This window comes from Aspergillus sclerotioniger (genome assembly GCF_003184525.1).
Source record: "Aspergillus sclerotioniger CBS 115572 chromosome Unknown BO94scaffold_4, whole genome shotgun sequence".
Taxonomy (NCBI): domain Eukaryota; kingdom Fungi; phylum Ascomycota; class Eurotiomycetes; order Eurotiales; family Aspergillaceae; genus Aspergillus; species Aspergillus sclerotioniger.
In genome coordinates, this window is record NW_020290994.1 from 159,261 (window position 1) to 178,069 (window position 18,809).

The following is an 18,809-nucleotide window of genomic DNA, read 5'->3' on the forward strand; positions in this document are numbered from 1 at the left end:
CTGGGCCCAGATGGCCTACAAGATGTGTCCGATATGTCTCCGAGCTTGCCATATCCGCCTACGTTCAGGCCGATCGTCCCTGGACAGTAAAGCTATAAACATGGCCAATTTGCACCTCGAGCTGTGTTCTCCTGTAGTTCTAAACTGCTCTGGCTTTCCAACAGCTCCCAGAAAATCTGAATCTTTCGATAATATCCATTGTTGTTATCATCTAAGTTGAACATTTACATCTCACCATGGCAGAGCACACCGAGGTGAACCGTCAATACTTTGAGTATGTACATAAGGACTTGTTATGCCTCAAGCATTGCGACTTACAGATCACAGGAAATTGGCCAAGTCCTACAAAACCGATTTTCAAAAGATCCTGGAGGCAATATGCAGGCAGGTAGATAGTCGCCGTTCCTGGATCAGTGACACCTGGACCGACACAGAGGCCGGGAATGGAAAGGAGATCAAGATGCTGGAGTATGCATGTGGGCCTGGTGCTGTCTCTTTGGTAAGTTGCTATGCCTTTACCTAGGTGCTGTCGAAGTGAGCAATATCATGAGCCTCAAGCTAACATTACTGTAAGACATTGGCACCCTTTGTTTCAAAGGTTGTTGGCTTGGATATCTCGGAAGGGATGATCGACGAGTACAACAAGAATGCTCAGGAAGCGGGCTTCGGAGACAAGATGACCGCGCTCAAGGGCGACCTCTTGGCCGAGACTGCTCCAGAGGAGCTCTCAGGGCCCGAGTACTTCGATTTTGACATCGTGGTGGTCAGCATGGCTCTCCATCACTTCGAGCGGCCGGATCTGGCTATGGCCCGCTTCTGCGAGCGGCTGAAGAAAGATGGCGCGTGTCTTATCGTTGATATTGTACCAGCCGACGACGATCACCACCACCATCACCACCACCATCATGGCCCTCATAAGGTTGAGCATGGTTTTGGCAACGCCGAGCACACGGTCAAAAGCCATGGTTTCACCGAGGAGCAGATGCGGCAGCTGTATGAAGGCGCAGGGCTAACTGGCTTCAAGTATGAGATTATGGACGAACAGGTTGTGTTCCATAAGGATGGGAAAGAGTTGATCAAGACCCTCTTCATTGTTCGTGGACAGCGAGCGTGAGATGAATGGATTATAACATTTCTTTGTAATAGGAGCTCAGATGAAAATTGAGCGCCTGCTAATACCATTTGAAGCAAACAATTTTCTTATTTTCAATTAAATCCGTCCCAAAAGCTCTTTCCATGCCTGTTATACTCCGTAGGCTCGGTCGATATGACGATGATGAGCGCCTCGGCCAATCAGAGTTCTCGAATAGTCAGACGCGATCCGGTGTCAAGTCTTCGGTCGGCCACCGAGCGCGTTTCCATGCTGGAACTGGATATGTGAGTGGATTAGCAGAATCGCCAGTCTGGCCTGAATGTAATTGGCCCCTTGAAATCTGGTCTTGCATTCTGATGAGGGAACGACGAACAGTTGAAGGGAGCGAGGTGCTGACCGAAAGGGGACTAGCGCGAGAGTCCCGTGCCAACTCCAGGATATTCGGGACCACGACTTTCGACCAGCTGCAGCAGCACAAGTCCTGACGTCGAGCTCCGCTCTCTCCCCTCTCCTCCTTACTGTCCATCGAACCTCCGATCCGGACGCAATTCGGTGGTCTCATCCGATTCGCAAATTGAATTGAGACCATGCAGACGTCCCGGGCTGTCAATTCCGCCATGGGCTCGAGGGCCTTTGCCCCCGCCCCCAAGTTCCAATTCCAGGCCCAGCGCCGGAATCTCCAGGATGTTGCGATCACTAGAACTGGAAAGCCTCTCCTGAAGGTCCAAGGTGGACGGTAAGGGCGCATGTCCCGATGTGGCGGAGCTTCATGATGCTGACGGGTCTCTTACCACAGGTCCTCTCTGGGAGGTACATCGCCCTCGTTCTGCCCCCGCCGGGTTCGCATGCTGTCAGACGGCTAAATCTGCTCTTCTCTAGGTCACACCGCGACTGTCTTCGGTGCCACTGGCTTCCTCGGTCGTTACATCGTCAACAAGCTCGGTATGTTGGTTAATTGGTCGGCCGGGAGCACAGAGATTGACGCCGTTTAGCTACGCAGGGATGCACCGTTGTCGTCCCCTACCGTGAGGAGATGACAAAGAGACACTTGAAGGTCACCGGTGATCTTGGCCGTGTCAACTTCATTGTATGATAGGCACAATCCGCGCTTGGGGGGTCTGGTTAAGCCCACTAACCATGTGGTTTAGGAATACGACCTGCGCAACACTCAGTCCATTGAAGAGGCTGTGCGCCATTCCGATGTCGTCTACAACCTTGTCGGCCGTCAATATCCTACCAAGTCAGTCACCAGGACCGAAGCCGTGGCGAAGCGCCGCTAATCGCTTTGCAGGAACTTCACCTACACCGATGTCCACGTCGACGGAACGGAGCGCATTGTTGAGGCGGCCGCCAAATACGATGTTGACCGCTTTATCCATGTCTCTTCCTACAACGCCAACCGGAGCTCTCCTTCCGAGTTCTTTGCGACCAAGGTCCGTGTGTCGAATGATGTAATGGCTGTTCACATGCTGATTGTCGTAGGCCTGGGGTGAGGAAATCGTCCGCTCCATCTACCCCGAGACCACCATTGTCCGCCCTGCGCCCATGTTCGGTTTCGAGGACAACCTCCTCCACAAGCTTGCCCGTGCGAGCAACCACCTCACAGCCAACCACATGCAGGAGCGCTACTGGCCCGTTCACGTACGTTAAGAGCAGCGGATCTATTCCGGCAGATGCTAATAGATAATAGGCCATTGACGTCGGTGCTGCTCTGGAGCGTATGCTGCATGACGACAGCACTGTGGGACAGACCTTCGAGCTTTACGGCCCCAATAACTACTCGACTGCCGAGATCGCTGAGCTGGTTGACAAGGAAATTGTCAAGCACCGCCGCCACATCAACCTTCCCAAGGCGGTCCTCAAGCCTCTGGCTTACTATCTGAACAAGTACCTCTGGTGGCCCACCCTGTCGGCTGACGAGGTGGAGCGCGAGTTCATCGACCAGGTGATCGACCCGAACGCCAAGACGTTCAAGGATCTGGACATTGAGCCTGCCGAGCTCAGCAACCTGACCTTCCACTACCTTGTAAGTGAGATGCACTCGTTGAGTGGACATTTGGCTAACGATGAATAGCTGGGCTACCGTAGCGCCTCGTACTACGACCTGCCTCCGGCCACGGAGCGGGAGAGACAGGAGGAGAAGAAGTACCTGCACGTTCTCGACGACCAGTAGTCTGTTTTTTTAGTGTACATAACCCTACTAGACCCATTATTTCGTTTGTTCCTGGCAGTGTAGTGATACTGTAGACTATCAACATCAAGTTTCCGTCCATCAGTCATAATGATTACCGGGATGCATCTCATCCCACTCGGCTTGTAACAAAGCGGTAATTGAAATACAAAAGGTTCCAAAACTCCAAAGTAATACAAACAATTCAGCTTTTCCTGTCTCCATGAAGCTTTATATCCACCCGCTCTAACCCCAAAATCAGTCATAGCATACATACTCTGCCCCCAACCCCAACTCCCCGTCAATGAAACCGTACATCATAACCTAAAAGCGGCACCGGATTACACCTAAACCGGAAATGAGTAGTCCCGTCCGGTCCCTCCCTCACCTATCCAGCCATTCTATCTAGCTACAAGCTATACCTCCCCCTCCTCCGCACTCCTCCTCTTCCGCACCCACCACCATCACGACAATGGACGAACCAACCCCCTCAATCCTCCTCCTAAAAACCAAATCCATCCCCAACGACGGCTACGACGAATTCTTCATCCAAAACAACTACACTCCGACCTTCATCCCCGTCCTCGAACACCACTTCCACGTCCCGAACCTCCAATCCATTCGCTCACAACTCACCTCTGGGGCGTTGATTCCCGGCCCCGGGAGGAAATATGGGGGGTTGATATTTACTAGTCAGAGAGCTGTGGAGGCTTTTGCGTCGGTGTTGGGGAAGATTGATGGTGTGTTTGATTTCCCCGCGTTGCCCCTCATTATTGTTGTTACTGCTCGTGCATATGTATACATTCATATGTATACACGAGAAAGAAGCAGAAGCAGAAGCAGAAGAAGAAGAAGAAGAAGAAGAAGAAGAAGAAGAAGAAGTATACTAATGAGTAAATCGACGAATAGGCGCAACCAAAACGCAACTCCAAACCCTCCAAATCCCAATCTACACCGTCGGCCCCGCAACACATCGAACCCTCACATCGCTGATCCTTCCCCATTTACCGAAAGCACATATTCATGGGAAAGATACCGGGAATGGAGAAAATCTAGCGCGATTCATTTTGGAGCATTACAATTCGCTATATCCTGACCCTTCATCTTCTGTTGCCAAACCGCCCCTCCTCTTTCTTGTCGGTGAACAACGACGAGATATCATTCCCAAGACGTTAATGGATGATGGTCTGCCTGCCGCGGAACGGATCGGTGTTGAGGAGGTAGTGGTTTATGAGACCGGTGTGATGACGGGGTTTGAGGAGATGTTTGGGGCGAGGGTGGAGAGGGAGAGGGCGGTTATAAAGAGGATAATAGAGGAGGGGGATGGGGAGGGGTGGGTGGTTTGGGTGGTTGTGTTTTCGCCGACAGGGGGAGAGGGGATGTTGAAGGGGTTGGGTTTGTTGGGTAATAGTCAGGGTCAGGGTCAGGGTGGAAGTGAGAGGAACGAAGGGGGGGAAGAGAGGAGGTTCTTTGTGGCGACGATCGGGCCGACGACGAGGGATTACCTGAGGGATAAGTTCGGGTTCGAGGCGGATGTTTGTGCTGAGAAGCCGAGCCCCGAGGGAGTGGGGAAGGGGATCGAGAGGTTTATGAAAGAGTGGAGGGCCAAGAGGGGTTTATGAGGGAGTATGAAGTGGGTGGGGGCTGTATGATAGTCGTATACCCATAATTTGTGCTAAGTCATGTTTCAGGTCTATATTGCATTCAAGACGCTAACATATGGACGAAAATTCAGGAGCTGGACTATCGCTGAAACTGTCAGACCACTTTCCACATCAACATCAACTCACGAGATGCCGCAGTCAATGGGCCAATCCAACAAATTATTCCGCCAGGCCGGAGTGCCTGTGGCCCCGCCCGTTCTTCCATGCATCCTGGTGGTATGTGCATACGTCAACTCCGTCCCATCATATCAGGCTTTGCCGTCTGTATTCCATGTCAGGGGTGTATCAATTGCAATCGGTTCATGAAGCCGTCTACCGCATAATCTCCTCGTAGATTAGGACTGCGTGCATGTCAGTAAGGTTCGAGATCACAAGATGCAGGCACACTAACGCTTCAATTGCTCCTTGCTGAGCGCGTCCTTGTTCTTGTCAAAGTCGAAGAACCCTTCGGGGATCGGTGGCGCTGTCGGCTCATCATCGGGGTCGTGGTACGGCTCGAGGTACGGATGGCGCAGCGCCTCTTCGACGGTGATGCGCTTCGCTGGGTTGAAGGCCAGGAGCTTCTCCAGAAGATCCAGTGCCAGGTCGTTGCTCTTCGGGAACATTGCCCGGAAGGGGATCTTCTTCTTGAAGGGAAGCGAGCGAATGTACTCGCGGGCCCGGCGAGACTTGATGCCGTAGTAGTCCTCCATGGTCGGTGTGCCGAGAACATCGAGAATCAGAGTTAGTTGGTGGTGGTCTGTCATTCAACATTAGTTCTGCTGCCATGACACCAGCCCTATCCACTTACAGTCCTTTCCGGGGAAAAGCGGCTTCCCGCTGAGCATCTCTGCCAGGATACAACCAACACTCCAGACATCAATAGCCTTGGTGTATTCCTTGAATGTTAACATGATTTCCGGGGCACGGTACCACCGCGTTGCGACGTATTCCGTCATGAATCCCGAGTTGTCATCGGTCGATGCGGCTGACCGGGCCAGACCAAAGTCACACACTTTCAGATCGCAGTTCGCGTTGAGGAGAAGGTTCGACGGTTTTAGATCACGGTGGAGGACGTTTGCGGAGTGCATAGCTTTCAGCGCACGCAGGGTCTGGTAGATGAAATATTGGCAATGGTCGTCGGAGAGGTCTTGGGTACGAATAACCCGGTGCATATCCGTTTCCATAAGTTCCTAGATACGTCAGTCTACCTTCTTCAGGGTTTCTGTAATCGAGCGTACCTGGATCAGGTACACCTCGTTGAAACTCTCGTAGTTCCGAGGTCTTTGGATATCCAAGATGGAGATGATATTCTCATGGTTGAAGTAGCGCAGCAGTTTCATTTCACGCAGGGTTCGCAGGCAGAACATAGAGTGATCGAACGGAGTGATCTTCTTGATGGCCACCTTTTGGCCGGACGGCTTGTGGATAGCAGAGCTTCGGTTCGATTAGCAACAATCAACGACTCTTCTGAACAAGACTCACCATACGACACCGTAGGCTCCCTCGCCAATGACGTCCTGAATCTCATATTGATCCGAAACGTTGAAGGAGATCTTTCGTGATCCCCCTTGAGGGGGTTGTTGCACCATTCTTGCGGTATATTAGAGCTAAACAGATGTCAGCCGACGTCAATGACCGCAGATGTCGATGTGTTCGGCCCCTTGCTCGGTAGACTATCTCATCACACCTCATGGATACCGTCTTGAGTGAAGCGACCACGGTAGGCCTATTCTAGGATCGGATCCGCTGTGGTAGGAGTCTGTCACATGCAGCAACAAGGGTGACCCATAAGTAACACCGACACCAATCACACGTTCAAGTAACAGACACCGGGCATAGCGCTTACAGGAGGGCCCTCGGTTTGTGTTGGGTGTGTTGGTGGCCTAAGTAGAACAACAGCGCATGCTAGGGCGCGAGTGTTGGGCGAGTGACAGTCGTTCGGGACCTGTCAAGGATCGGAAGCGGGGTACAGCGCGTGTCTGCAATCGAAACCACAGGGACCCGCAAGTTGCCGCCAGGTGTTCCGGAGGCGCTGTACGTTCGGATGCGAGGGATCTAAAGCAGGATCGCGGACCAGGGCGGTCGATAGTCAGACGCAGAGGCAGAAGGTGAACCGTTCAGCAGCGCTTGCGGTGACCGTCTCTGATATTCTGGGGGGAGAGATGAGGATGTCAGTGATTGAGACCGAGCACGAGAGGAGGGCCTTTTTGAACCATCACGTCAAGCCAGGATGGTTCCGAAAAGGAGACGGGACTTACCAATGTTGAGGTCTATTTTCACTCTCGTCTGGTGTTTCACAGTTCCGTTCTATTTTTAATTCCGTTGTATGCGTTTCCCTCTTATCATGTGCTGTGCATCCCGCGATGGTCAGTTTCAAAGGGTTCTTTGAGCTTCTCGAATGGCCAACAGAAACACACCAGGGGCAGTTTGAGGCAGCAGCGCAGAGCTGGGGGTGGAAAAAAGACAGCAACAGTTGGAGAGATGTGGAGGGGATGGAGAGACACAAGAGCAATAGTCAACGCCGTAGTAGGAATCAATCAGGGCACTAGTGTACGTAGTAGGAAGTTAATAAACCGGGCGCGGATCGGCCAGAGTGGGGTGGGGCAGCGATAGAGGGGAAACGAGATGAGGAGAGCCAGGGAGCAGCGGTGTCAGTGAAAACCCTCCAGAAGGTAGGTAGGTAGGTAGAATAGAAGGTCAAAAAACAGTCTTTGGGATTCTCCCCTTTCTCTCGCTGCACATCACCAACGCAAAGAAAGGCTAGCCAGAACCTACCCAATCTCAGGAATCAGGATGCGTAGAGGGCCCCGAAACGTGGAGCAAGTTATCGATAGAGGGAGGAGCCGACCCAAGGAACGAGGGTCGATAGCAGATAAGCCACGAGAGGGGTCGCCGCAGTGGATGGAGTCGCCAGGCCAGGTCGAATAATTATAGCAACGGTCCAACAATGGTTGAAGCAGTGGGAAAGCCCGAGAGTTAAAGGGGGGTTGGGAGCAACGCTGGGATGAATCAGCGGCAAAGGCTGATTATTAGTTAGTTAGTTAGTTGGTTATTTAACTATTGAACAGTTGTTAACTAACACCACCCATGGATGTACCGTACCGTACGTGTGTGCCTGATCCATCTTTTCCGGTCCACCAGGAACACCACCAACTTCTCTTCACCCATTATCATCATCAATAACAGTAATGTAGCAAAGCAGATGAGAATCCCACCTCTAATTTCCTATATGATCTATCCTCCAACCAACCTGATGACTCTCCCCCTCTTCTCCCATCAATCCCAAACCCGGCTTCATTTCATCCTCATTAGGTATTGCCGGTGGTCCTCCCCAGTTCCAACTAGTTCGACCCCAAACTACGGAGTACTACTGACTAGATACTACCTACCTCCTCCAGGCAGTCATCGCATACAAGCTACTCAATCAAGTAGGAGAACTCTCTCCAGACACCTGCCAAGTCTTCCCCCCATGGCCCATCCACCAGCCCGGACAGCCTCACAGTCGATCAACCTGGCCCTCCTTCATCCTGTCATCTAACGTGGCCGTCAATCACCTGGATGGGGCGACCCCTCTCGGTTCCCCTCTGGCTCGGAGACTACGTCTCGACCAGTGTTTCAACGCTTCTCCGCCCAGGCGAGACGCACAGCGCCAACCTCACACACCACGGGTCCCACGGGCCCTCGCCCAGGATCTGCTAATCACATTCACGCTCACCACCGCACAGATAAATTGGACACCCTACCCTCTCCAAGTGGAGGGGGCAGTGCCATCACGCTACTGCCCACCCGCCCTAATTCATCACAACTCATCACATTCTCTCCCTCTGCCCTTGTCATGATTTCGCCCGTGGGCTGGTGACTGCTCCCATCCTTCCGCATGTTGTACCGTCGTTCTGGTCCCCCATTCGCCCATTCCTTCCAGCCATGTCCCCCTGCCCGCCCATACTAAGCTGTGATCTAAAGTTTACACTGCATGATCGGCCAAACAGACGCCCGGGCCAATGCAAGTTCTCGCTATCACAGGCCCCCCTGGCCCAAATGTAGCCTTAGTTGAGTTTGTAACCTTGTTTTTGCCGGAGGGGGGTCAACAGCCAAAAGTGGAGACACGGAAATAAAGAGCGCATAGGTACTCCGTACTTATGGTCAGGTACCCCAAACGGAAATGACTATCGATGTGTTGGTTTCTAACGGTGTGTGCGGGCGCACTTTAGACCTGACCAAATAGCGTAAGAACCAGGCTGGGGCTACAAGGCGCCTAAGTTTGCAGCAAGTATCCCTGATAATGCAGGGCATTGGATAGTATAGGCCACGGGCAAAGTCCTGTGCCGTAATTGCATTCCAGGCAGACACCGAACAGCAGCAGAGGGATAATTTACAACGACACCGCCAAACAAGACATAAACACTGGGAATGTATTGAAGTATCTCCGTATAATTTACCAAAATCGAGAAGCTTATCATTACTGAACAACCTGTAGGCGTGTTCAAGCTCGTCAGTCCGATTGACTCCAGTATGAACTAGGTGTCGATGACGGTAGAGCGCTTAGAAAACGGGGCAATCAAACCTTTTCCCGCAGCGAGCCCATCCATTGCACCAGGCTGACGCTCTGGTCAGCACGGTCCTCAACCAGCATGGTCTGCGCCCATAAGCGGAGACCAGGCTCTCCGTCCTCCTTGACCACATATAGGTGTGGCACCGCAATGCTGCCAACCCCCTTCGACCGGTGATCCCGGCTCTTCTCGAGCACCGCCCGCACCCGCTGGTTAAACTCGTTGTCGACATCGGGCAGGTTCTGCTTGCCCACCCGAAGTTGCGACTTATCCGACAGACCAAAGACATCTTCGATCAGCTGAGGGACCGCATCGCGTCCGACCCACAGGAACTGTGTCTGGCCATCGTCGATGAGGTAGAGACCATAGGGAACAATACGCTCGGATGCCAGGTTGATCGGTGGAGGAAGGACAATCTCGCCGGTCTGCTCATCGGGTAATCCGGCCGTGTCCGGCATATCGTGGAGGGAATACATCTTAGGGTAGATATACTGCATGAGGAGAGGGAGGGGAAGCGTCGAGAGCAAGCAGAGAGCAGCAGAGCGCATGTCGGTGGGTATTTGCGCGGATTTCCGAAGACCAAGCTAAACAATGTCAGTCAATCGCGACCAGACGGTCCAACTGGGTTGGAAATACAAAGGGGTCTTACGTTTTTGATCATGGCGAGGAATAGGACTGGCAACCCTCTCAGGTTAGCGGGGAACTGGAGACCACCGCCGCTGACGCTGCCTCCTGCCAGTTCTTTCCGGTAGGTCGACAGCAACTCTACGGCCTTGGCCTGTAGAGCCTCCCGGGCAGGTTCCAGACCACTTCCAAGCGCCCGCTCAACGGCCTTGTGGCTGAAGTACGTAGCAACTGCTTGTTGATCCGCGGAGGCGTAGACATCGGCCAGATTCTGAGTCGTGGGGAGTGCCAAAGTCAACACGCGGATTCTCCTCTCGCCGTTGCATGTAGTGTGCAGGACCGCGGTCTGCAGGCAGACAACGGGTTTCGTGACGGTCTCGTCAATCGCGACTTCAACGACGTACGCTTGGTCGCGGGGGAAGGCAGGGAAGGCACACAGATCGGAGCTGCGGTTGAAGAAGTTGCCGTAGAAGGTGTTCATACGCAGACCCGTGGTGGCACGGACACGGAGCACAGCCTCCAGGCCAATCTCGGAAGAGAGGTAATCGGAAAATTCACGAGCAAACTTGATCGCATCCTCCGGACGAGCGGCGTTCCATCCGGGATAGAAGTAAGTCTGACCACCGGTGTATCTGGGCAGGTTACTGAGAGACGCAACGTCCTGATATTGCGAGGAGAACAAGAACATATCAACTGAGACCTGCGACTTTGAGCACTCGACGGCGAAACTCTTGTAAAAGCTGTTGGCGGTCTGCAGCAGACTGCTCTCTTTGCTAGTGCCAAGAACCTTCTTGTCCTCTCTCATGGTCAACGATCCATGGCCGATGTTAGGCAGAGACGAACTGAGAACGGTCATTTTGCCTCCCACGGGAGAAATGAGCTTGTATCCAGCGCGCAGGGCAGATCCCATGGCGCAGGAGTTGCTCTGGTTGTTCTGGAACATCTCTTGCAGCTTATCGAGGAAGACCTCAATATTCTCACGGCATTCGCTCAGAGTCACCAGAAGATCGCCGGGAATGGGAAGGAAAGGCTCATCCAGATCACTGATAACCAACATCCTGGGGTCTGAGTTCTCCGATCCATCCCTAGGGATGCTGAAGTAATGGAGGCTTGAGTCGACCGCGATGAATCCCAGTCGTGTCCGACGGTCCGCATTAGGGATCCGGTCAAGGCTCTCCTTAATGCACCGAGCAGTCGTGGCTAGAAGCCCGTTTGTGACAGATGCGTAACTCACATCGATCAAGAAAAGATAGACGAGCGGCTGCGGGGGGCGGACCATATATTCCTGGGGAGCAACGAATTCAACGACTGCATGGTTGAGGTCGGGTCTCAATGACCTGTCCGCCGGCTTCTGCAGAGCGGTGTCCCAATCAAAGGCCTGAGGTACGTCGTTTGTCAAGTTGCACATGTTGCAACGCCAGCGGTGCCCATGGTCGAGGAATGTCACGAAAGGATTAATGTAGGATCGGCAGCGGCGGCAACGCGAGATGACTTGGTCGGGGACAACGGGGACCGGGTCTTCCGAGTCATGAAGAGCTGCGTATGGCTGGATGACGAGAGCGAACGGCAACTTCGACTTCTTCAGAAGTGAGTGTGTAGTTGGGACGGCATTCAGGGTTGAGCGAACGTATTTCGGAGGGCAGTTGGCATAGGGTCCAGGATAAACGCTAGTCTGCCAACAGGTCAGCAATCCACTACTTCGCAACCAAAGACACCCTGAAGACGTACACCGGGCGGTAGAACAATGGGAGGTGGCGGGTAGTCGAGCTCGGCAACATTGAATGGCTGAGTTAAGAGATCGGTTGGGTAGAGCTGGTTGAGGGGAACAGCCCGAGGGGCTTGAGCCTGAGGAGCTTGAGCGACCGGCTGCGGTGGCAGGAGGTGGGGATCAGTCATGCCCATTGCACCAAACTGCTGGGTCATCTGTGCGACTTGAGGGCTGGCAGGCGCTCCATATCCTGGGGCCACAGGCTGCATCTGGGCTGGGTCCGCCCCATACGCAGGCTGCTGGTATCCCGCAGCTTGTGGTTGCGGCGGGTATGCTCCATAGCTGCCACCGGCCGGCAACTGACCCCCTAGGGCAGCATTGGCACCGGAACCGAAATCAAAAGCTTCTCCGGCATAGACTCGCTTCTTCCGACCTCCAGCTTGGCCTTGGGCGGGGGCACCAGGGGCCAACCCCGCGGGCTGTTGAGTGGGAGATCCATAACCGACAGGCTGACCGTACCCTTCCTGGGGAGGGTAGCCCCCTTGCGGTGCTGCCATGGAGGATTGTGTGTGTTTAGCGACTATTAGGAGAGTGGTTTGTGGTTTCCCGAGGGGTCGTTAAGGGGCGATCTCAAGGGTGTGCGAATATCGGGTAAATCGCTATAGGCTCACTGGATCGTCGGTCAACATTCAACATGGATGGTAGAAAGGGGAATGGAGGCTGGGAGGTGTGCATACTAACAACCAATAATTTACCGGATCGCAAGCACGCAACTGTTCCAGTTCCAGAAGTAAAGCACGTCAAGGCCACACTCTGGGAGCAGACGAGGTGTCCAGAAGGAGTTGGGGTAGCTGTGGGAGCGGAAAGGCGACGATGAATGATGGAGGATGGTGTACGGTGGCCTTTGCGGCTGCCTCGCCTCGGCCAATCAGCACCCCGCGGCCTAGCCGACTCTCAAACACTTGCTGGAGGCGGCCACTGGCAGCACTGCGTTGGTGGACATTTTGCAACAGGGTGCATCACTGTACAAAAAGAAAGATGAAGGACATAATGAATTGTCCAATTTGCAGATTCTGGTGGTGGTAGTGTTGTGATGGTGATAGATACCTGGAGCTGTGTGGGAGTGCGGCATCTGCCTGGTACATATGATCTCATACTCACCCAAAAGGAGACTTCACATACCTATCCATCTCCTGCTTACCATCTATGTACTTACTACTGTCAGCTCCAACATGAGGCCAATACCCTTTACAGGTCTCTTGAATACACCCTGCTCACTATTTTCGTACCCTTTATTGATGACTGACTTCAATAACTCCTATCAAGCGCTTACACACAGTGATATATTCTATATTGCTGAATGGCTTTGAAATCACATAGTAACTGTACACATGATTCTTGAGTGGCATAGGTACATTCATCACACACGGGCATTCCGAACCCTGATTCTGCAAGTCAGAAAAAAGAAACAATGAATGAAAAGAGCCTGAAAAAGAAAGCATTGACGATGCACGAGATTCCACCCCGAACTGGTCGGGTGGGATGCCTGGGGTCGGCGAACGTGGGAGGTTGCCGTGCCAACAACGCTGACCGCTGGCAGTCGCACCACAACGAAGCTATCCCTGTTCATTCCCAGTGGGCATCTCCATCTACAATCCTCTTGCACAGGCTTCCCCGCCCCCAAGTTGCTTTCTGTTGTTGTTTTCTGCCTTGCTTCCTCTGTTTTTTTTATGCTAATTGCTCTCTGGAGTACATCCATTGAACGGGTTGTCAATTTAGCGATCGACATTTTCGAATTTCAAAGTGCGAGATACGTCGACGGCAGCTTGACCTGCAAGGTTTAGCTGCTCATTTTCGGTCTCTATTTGCGACCAGTCAACATCATTCTTATGCGTCCACCATAAGTCTTGATACACCAATTGATCGATAGGATTGGGTTAGGCGAGGATAGGACGAAGTCCCGAAATTACATCTAAAGCCTTAAATCCGATTTCACACAACCTATACACGATGAGCGTCCGGGTAGTTGCGCGGGTTCGTCCTCTTCTGAAATCGGAACGGGAGTTGGATGTCATCCTGCGTACGGGTTCATCAACCCAGGCAGTGCCTGGCAAGAGCGACAAAACTTCCGAGGAGAAAGGAGCACTGGCGGCTCTTAGGGATAGGGATACCCTCGTACGGATCCCAAACCCGAAGAATGAAGGCGAAGAGTACTCGTTTCAATTCAATGCTGTCTATGATGCGGAGGCTTCCCAGCAGGAGCTCTTCGATGCAGAGGGTTCGTGACACAGCTAGTCGCCTCAAAACGCAAACAATATACTGACCAGTGCGCAGTTGCTCCTACTGTCAAGCACCTTTTCAACGGCTTCGATGTAACGCTATTCGCATACGGAGTCACTGGGACTGGAAAGACGCACACAATGCGAGGCGGTAAAAGCCTGGCTGATCGTGGCGCCATCCCCCGCCTCCTGAGCAGTATATACAGGCGCAGCCGAAAGATGGAGAAGGACAGTGGCGGAGAAACCTCAGTCAATGTCTCCCTAAGCTATTACGAAATCTACAACGACAAGGTCTTCGATCTATTTGAACCTCCGGAAAAGAGAACACTGGCGGGACTACCTCTTCGAGACAACGGCGGGAAGACAGTTGTCGTGGGTTTGACGGAGAGGCCGTGCCACAGTCTGAAGGAATTTGAAAGCCTATATGATCAAGCCAATACCAACAGATCCACATCTGCGACGAAGGTTTGCATCCGCACTGGTCACTGCAGCAAGTAAGCAAGATACTAACGTTGCTATAGCTGAATGCTCACTCATCGCGGTCTCATGCCATCCTCTGCGTGCGGGTCGCGGTCAGCACCGGGGATAAAACGCGCATTAGCACTGCATCTGCTATTGACCTTGCTGGCTCTGAGGATAACCGCCGGACAGACAATGATAAAGAGCGCATGGTTGAGTCAGCTAGTATCAACAAGAGCCTTTTCGTCCTGGCTCAGTGCGTGGAGGCAATCAGCAAGAAGCACTCGAGGATACCATACCGAGAGTCGAAGATGACGAGGATTCTGTCCCTAGGTCAGAACAATGGGCTCACTGTGATGATCCTCAACCTTGCGCCGGTCAGGTCCTATCATCTGGACACAATAAGCTCGCTCAATTTCGCCAACCGCACGAAGAAGATCGAAGTGCGCGAGGTGGAAAATGAACCGATGTTCAAGGGGCCTCCACGACCGGCGCCGCGTCCTTCGATGACTACCCAGCGGCAACCTCTGCGACCACTGACAGCTTCGGTGAACGTGAACCTTACTACTGTAGTCAAGGACAAGGACACGACCAAGACACTCGAGAAGCCTGCGAAGGCCTTCCATGTCTATTCGGATAAATCACACCCGAGAATCATGGCGCAGTTCAAGAAGCCCGACGCCCCCAAGCGAACTTCTCTGAGCTCCGATATCTCGCGACTTTCATCAAAGCCCACTCGTCTCACCCAACCTGCGCACCAGCCACAAAACCATTACGATGATATCTCCGCGGCTAAGATCGAGGAGATGGTGGAGAAAAAGGTTGAAGAAATCCTGGCTGTACGAGCAGTCAGCGAACAATCGAGGCAAACGCAGGTCCGCGAACTCAACAAGCAGGTTCAACGGCGCTTGGAGCTCCTTGAGCAACGTATAGAGGGCACCGAAGACGCAAGAGCTGAAGGCTTATCGTACTTGCTCATGGCCAAGCAACACCAAGCCCGTGGTGAGGACAGTTTCGCGCTGAGGATGTACCAGCTAGCGCTTCCTTACTTCCCTAATAACGAGAAGCTATCCAAGAAGATCTCCACCTTGAAGGAGCGCATGCAGGGCAAATCCCGCGAGGACACCGACACCACCGGCACCATTGCCATTCCAGGAGCAAAGCGGGAGCTTGGCAGCATGCTGTCTATCAAGAAGCAACCCGCCAAGACCAACCTCAAGCGTTTCGCCGAGGACTCCGACGCGGACTATGAGGAACAACAGGAAGAAGCCCTCGAACAATTCAGCGACGAGGACCTCGAAGAAATTGCTCATTCAAGACGCAAGAAGCGCACGAGGACCAAGACCCCTATGGATGATGACGCTGATATCAATGAGCAACCGCCCTCCCCCAGAACCATCCACCTCCTTTCCATCATCAACTCCCGAGACATCAGCCAGATCAAGCTGCTGAAAGGCGTCGGCGTCAAGAAAGCCGAGGCCATCGTCGACTGCCTATGCGAGATGGACCAGCACACAGCCTGTCCCGACGACGAAGCACGTGTCCACATCAACAGTCTTGCAGAATTGAGCAAGCTCAAGGGCGTCGGCCTAAAGAGCGTCCAAAGCATGCGAAACGGAGTCCTGGTCTAAACAGTACAGGCGTTGATTGTTAACAGCTGCATTTCCGGAGTCGGGGACATCATTTATATATACATTTCTGCCTGCCTGCCTTGTTGCATTTCCTTTCTGATTGGTTGATATCATTCCCTGGGCTGCCTCGTTCTCGTTACGTTTACCCCTTCATTGTACTTGCTTTCTCTATGTGATTTGTCACTGCCATCAAGCGAGGGTGTTCAGGAGTTGAGAGAATTGAATTGTCTGGCAATCTGCTCTGCGTGATACACATTTGTTTTGAAGATACTCTGTCTAAGTATAGCATGTATATAGTCATACCATAGCACCGAATCGATAAGATGCCCACCGTACATGATTCTCATTTTTCCTTACCCACCTCTCTCATGGTCTACTATATCATCCTCCAACTTCCCCTCCCAACCCCACCCTATACCCCAACCCCCTCTATCTCACCACACCACACCCCCTCACCAACCCAAACCAAATCAAATCAAATCACACCTTACTCCAAACTCCCCACCCCATCATCCTCACCTTCGCAAGAAAATAAAACCCACAACCCGCAAACATCACCACCGCACAAAAGATAAACAATTTCGTATACGACCCATGCAACGGATCCGGCAACAAAGCCCCAGCAATCGGCGTCCCCGTCAACGCAGCAAACGAGACAATGAAGAAATACGTGCCGCTGCGGACACCAATTTCCCGGATCTCAGAGATCTGAGCTACCAGGGCGGGGGCTAGGGAGACGACAGTGCCGGAGGAGAAGCCGTAGAGGGCGCTGAAAACAATGGCGGGGGCGTTTCCGTGGCTGGGGAGCCAGAGAGCGACGACGAGGATTCCCGACAGTAGGGTCATTAGGATCATGAGGTTGAAGCGGCCGAAGAGGTCGGCGAGGTAGGTGGGGATGATGCGGCCGGGGGTGCTGGTGGTTTGTTATTGGGGGGCTATTGAGGGACTTGGTGGGGAGGGGAGAGGCTTACCTGGCGGCGTTGAGGATGGGGATTAGGTATGCGGCTAGGGTGGAGGACATGCCGTATCGTTCGGCTTGGGAGGGGATGAATGAGAAGGGGAGGAACATGCCCCAGAAGAAGCAGAAGGTTCCGGCGGTGGTCAGGATGAAGGGGAGTTCGCGGAGGGGACGGATGAAGTCCATGAGACGGAATTGTTTTCGGCGATGGACGAGGCGCGATTTCATGGTGAAGTTGGTGATGATTAGGAGGAAGAGGATTAGGAAGCCGCAGATTCTCATTGCCCAGCCGAAACCGAGGAGGTTGAAGAGTCGGGTCAGCATGATGGGGAGGATTACGCCGCCGAGACTGGCGCCGCTGGTCGCGATGCCTAGGGCGACGGCGCGACGTTGACGAAACCAGGTGCTTATGGAGTTGATGCTGGCGTGGAAGAGAGCGCTGGTTCCTATGGGGCTGCAGATGCCTTGCGCCAGGAGGATCTGGTAGTATTCTGTGGAGATGGAGGTCATCATGATACCGAGGACGTGTAGGATGGTGCCTCCGAGGATGATGTAGCGTGGACCGTAGTTGTCGAACAATATACCTACGAATGGGCCCTATGAGTTGGTGAAAGCTGCGTGTCAGCGATTCCGGTTGATGGTGGTTCGGTTAGGGTTGTAGAGAAACGGACCCCGAAGAACATCATGAACGTCATTAACGAGGTGACCCATGTTATTGAGCTGGTGGACAGGTTGCTCAGCTGATGGGTTTGGTAGTAGTCGATGAATATACCCATGCCTAGACTTTCGTGTTAGCAACAGCATTTCAAAGCTCCTAGTATTGGATGTATCTTGTTAATTGGAGCCTTAGATTCGAGTGCACCGACAATTAGTCCAGCCAAAACTGACGAACATGCTGCAGAACCCTCCCACGACAGTCATCCATGCTGTATATCCGCTATCGGGGGGTCCATCGATTGCTGGCTCCTGCTGGTCCTGGGAAACGGCGCCTGGTTTCTCTGAAGCATCACCCGCTTCACCATTCGTTTCATGCTTTCCTCCGAGAGAACACTGTCTGCTGAGATGCAGATGCTCGTTTTTAATCGCCTCTGCATCTTCGCTGGTGCTTGAAGCAGAGACTGGCTCATGGAGGGGCTCTTTAGCATCTGTTTCGATTGTATCGCGGACTGGATTGACCTCGTTGGGTTGCATTGTCATTTCTGCAGCGAATAGGATCGCCGCCCGTACTCCGTACACCAAGAGGCAAATGTATTTATCCGATTTGAGCGAGCAAGAATTACTCCGCAAAGACCGAGGGGGTGATGCGAAGCCCACGAGAATTCAATAGAAAGATCTGGGCCTTGAGTCCAACGATAACAATGTGCGGCTCGGGATCCACACAATTGTGGTGAGGATGTCAAGTAAAAAGAGTCGACCAGCGGTGTGTTTCCTATCAACATTCCGCCAGGGGGACCTTGGCATGGAATCAAGGAACGTTTTTGCTGTGAGACATTGAAGCGCACGAGGGGGCCCCTTGCGAGCCCTTCATTCATGGAACCCCCACAACTTGTCAGTCGGCTTGTACGCGAGGGCCTGTTGGCTAGGATTTTAAGACAACGCAAGGTAGGAAATGCTTCAATTCGATCCAGATCAGGCAAACATAATAAGTTAGGGAAAAAGAAGTCCCACGTAGAGTAGGTGTGTGATCGGAC

General features: G+C 52.9%; 8 protein-coding genes across 8 annotated transcripts; 5 read left to right on the forward strand and 3 right to left on the reverse strand.

Annotated features, from left to right (window-relative positions):
• The first annotated feature begins 43 nt into the window (after positions 1-43).
• Positions 44-1,193, forward strand: BO94DRAFT_274717 (class I SAM-dependent methyltransferase). Its single transcript, XM_025606583.1, has 3 exons — positions 44-274; positions 328-499; positions 575-1,193. Exons 1-3 carry the CDS (start codon positions 237-239, stop codon positions 1,112-1,114), a joined length of 750 nt encoding a protein of 249 aa, XP_025471195.1. The 5' UTR covers positions 44-236; the 3' UTR covers positions 1,115-1,193.
• Positions 1,194-1,565: 372 nt separating this feature from the next.
• Positions 1,566-3,369, forward strand: BO94DRAFT_484443 (complex I NDUFA9 subunit family protein). The gene is made up of 9 exons (XM_025608956.1): positions 1,566-1,829; positions 1,890-1,903; positions 1,973-2,035; positions 2,086-2,180; positions 2,242-2,333; positions 2,385-2,526; positions 2,576-2,734; positions 2,784-3,119; positions 3,168-3,369. The coding sequence occupies exons 1-9, from the start codon at positions 1,681-1,683 to the stop codon at positions 3,264-3,266; spliced, it is 1,149 nt and encodes a 382-aa protein (XP_025471196.1). The 5' UTR covers positions 1,566-1,680; the 3' UTR covers positions 3,267-3,369.
• A 322-nt stretch (positions 3,370-3,691) lies between these two features.
• BO94DRAFT_531411 (uroporphyrinogen-III synthase HEM4) lies at positions 3,692-5,156 on the forward strand. Its single transcript, XM_025610894.1, has 2 exons — positions 3,692-4,003; positions 4,173-5,156. The coding sequence occupies exons 1-2, from the start codon at positions 3,736-3,738 to the stop codon at positions 4,883-4,885; spliced, it is 981 nt and encodes a 326-aa protein (XP_025471197.1). The 5' UTR covers positions 3,692-3,735; the 3' UTR covers positions 4,886-5,156.
• A 157-nt stretch (positions 5,157-5,313) lies between these two features.
• BO94DRAFT_542734 (mitogen-activated protein kinase) lies at positions 5,314-6,498 on the reverse strand (the record flags this gene model as incomplete). The annotated part of the gene is made up of 4 exons (XM_025613104.1): positions 5,314-5,666; positions 5,718-6,099; positions 6,148-6,343; positions 6,392-6,498. 4 exons carry the CDS (start codon positions 6,496-6,498, stop codon positions 5,314-5,316), a joined length of 1,038 nt encoding a protein of 345 aa, XP_025471198.1.
• Positions 6,499-9,204: 2,706 nt separating this feature from the next.
• Positions 9,205-12,647, reverse strand: BO94DRAFT_531414 (COPII subunit SEC24). Its single transcript, XM_025610895.1, has 5 exons — positions 12,529-12,647; positions 11,812-12,461; positions 10,109-11,755; positions 9,474-10,043; positions 9,205-9,380 (listed from the first exon to the last, which is right to left on the reverse strand). The coding sequence occupies exons 2-5, from the start codon at positions 12,346-12,348 to the stop codon at positions 9,369-9,371; spliced, it is 2,766 nt and encodes a 921-aa protein (XP_025471199.1). The 5' UTR covers positions 12,349-12,461; positions 12,529-12,647; the 3' UTR covers positions 9,205-9,368.
• A 417-nt stretch (positions 12,648-13,064) lies between these two features.
• On the forward strand, positions 13,065-13,718 carry BO94DRAFT_274949 (uncharacterized protein). Its single transcript, XM_025606585.1, has 2 exons — positions 13,065-13,202; positions 13,392-13,718. The coding sequence occupies exons 1-2, from the start codon at positions 13,183-13,185 to the stop codon at positions 13,633-13,635; spliced, it is 264 nt and encodes an 87-aa protein (XP_025471200.1). The 5' UTR covers positions 13,065-13,182; the 3' UTR covers positions 13,636-13,718.
• On the forward strand, positions 13,692-16,491 carry BO94DRAFT_274887 (kinesin family protein). Its single transcript, XM_025606584.1, has 3 exons — positions 13,692-14,069; positions 14,126-14,535; positions 14,592-16,491. The coding sequence occupies exons 1-3, from the start codon at positions 13,802-13,804 to the stop codon at positions 16,158-16,160; spliced, it is 2,247 nt and encodes a 748-aa protein (XP_025471201.1). The 5' UTR covers positions 13,692-13,801; the 3' UTR covers positions 16,161-16,491.
• A 127-nt stretch (positions 16,492-16,618) lies between these two features.
• On the reverse strand, positions 16,619-18,796 carry BO94DRAFT_275002 (MCT family MFS transporter). Its single transcript, XM_025606586.1, has 4 exons — positions 17,985-18,796; positions 17,790-17,896; positions 17,132-17,715; positions 16,619-17,073 (listed from the first exon to the last, which is right to left on the reverse strand). The coding sequence occupies exons 1-4, from the start codon at positions 18,313-18,315 to the stop codon at positions 16,641-16,643; spliced, it is 1,455 nt and encodes a 484-aa protein (XP_025471202.1). The 5' UTR covers positions 18,316-18,796; the 3' UTR covers positions 16,619-16,640.
• Positions 18,797-18,809: the final 13 nt, after the last annotated feature.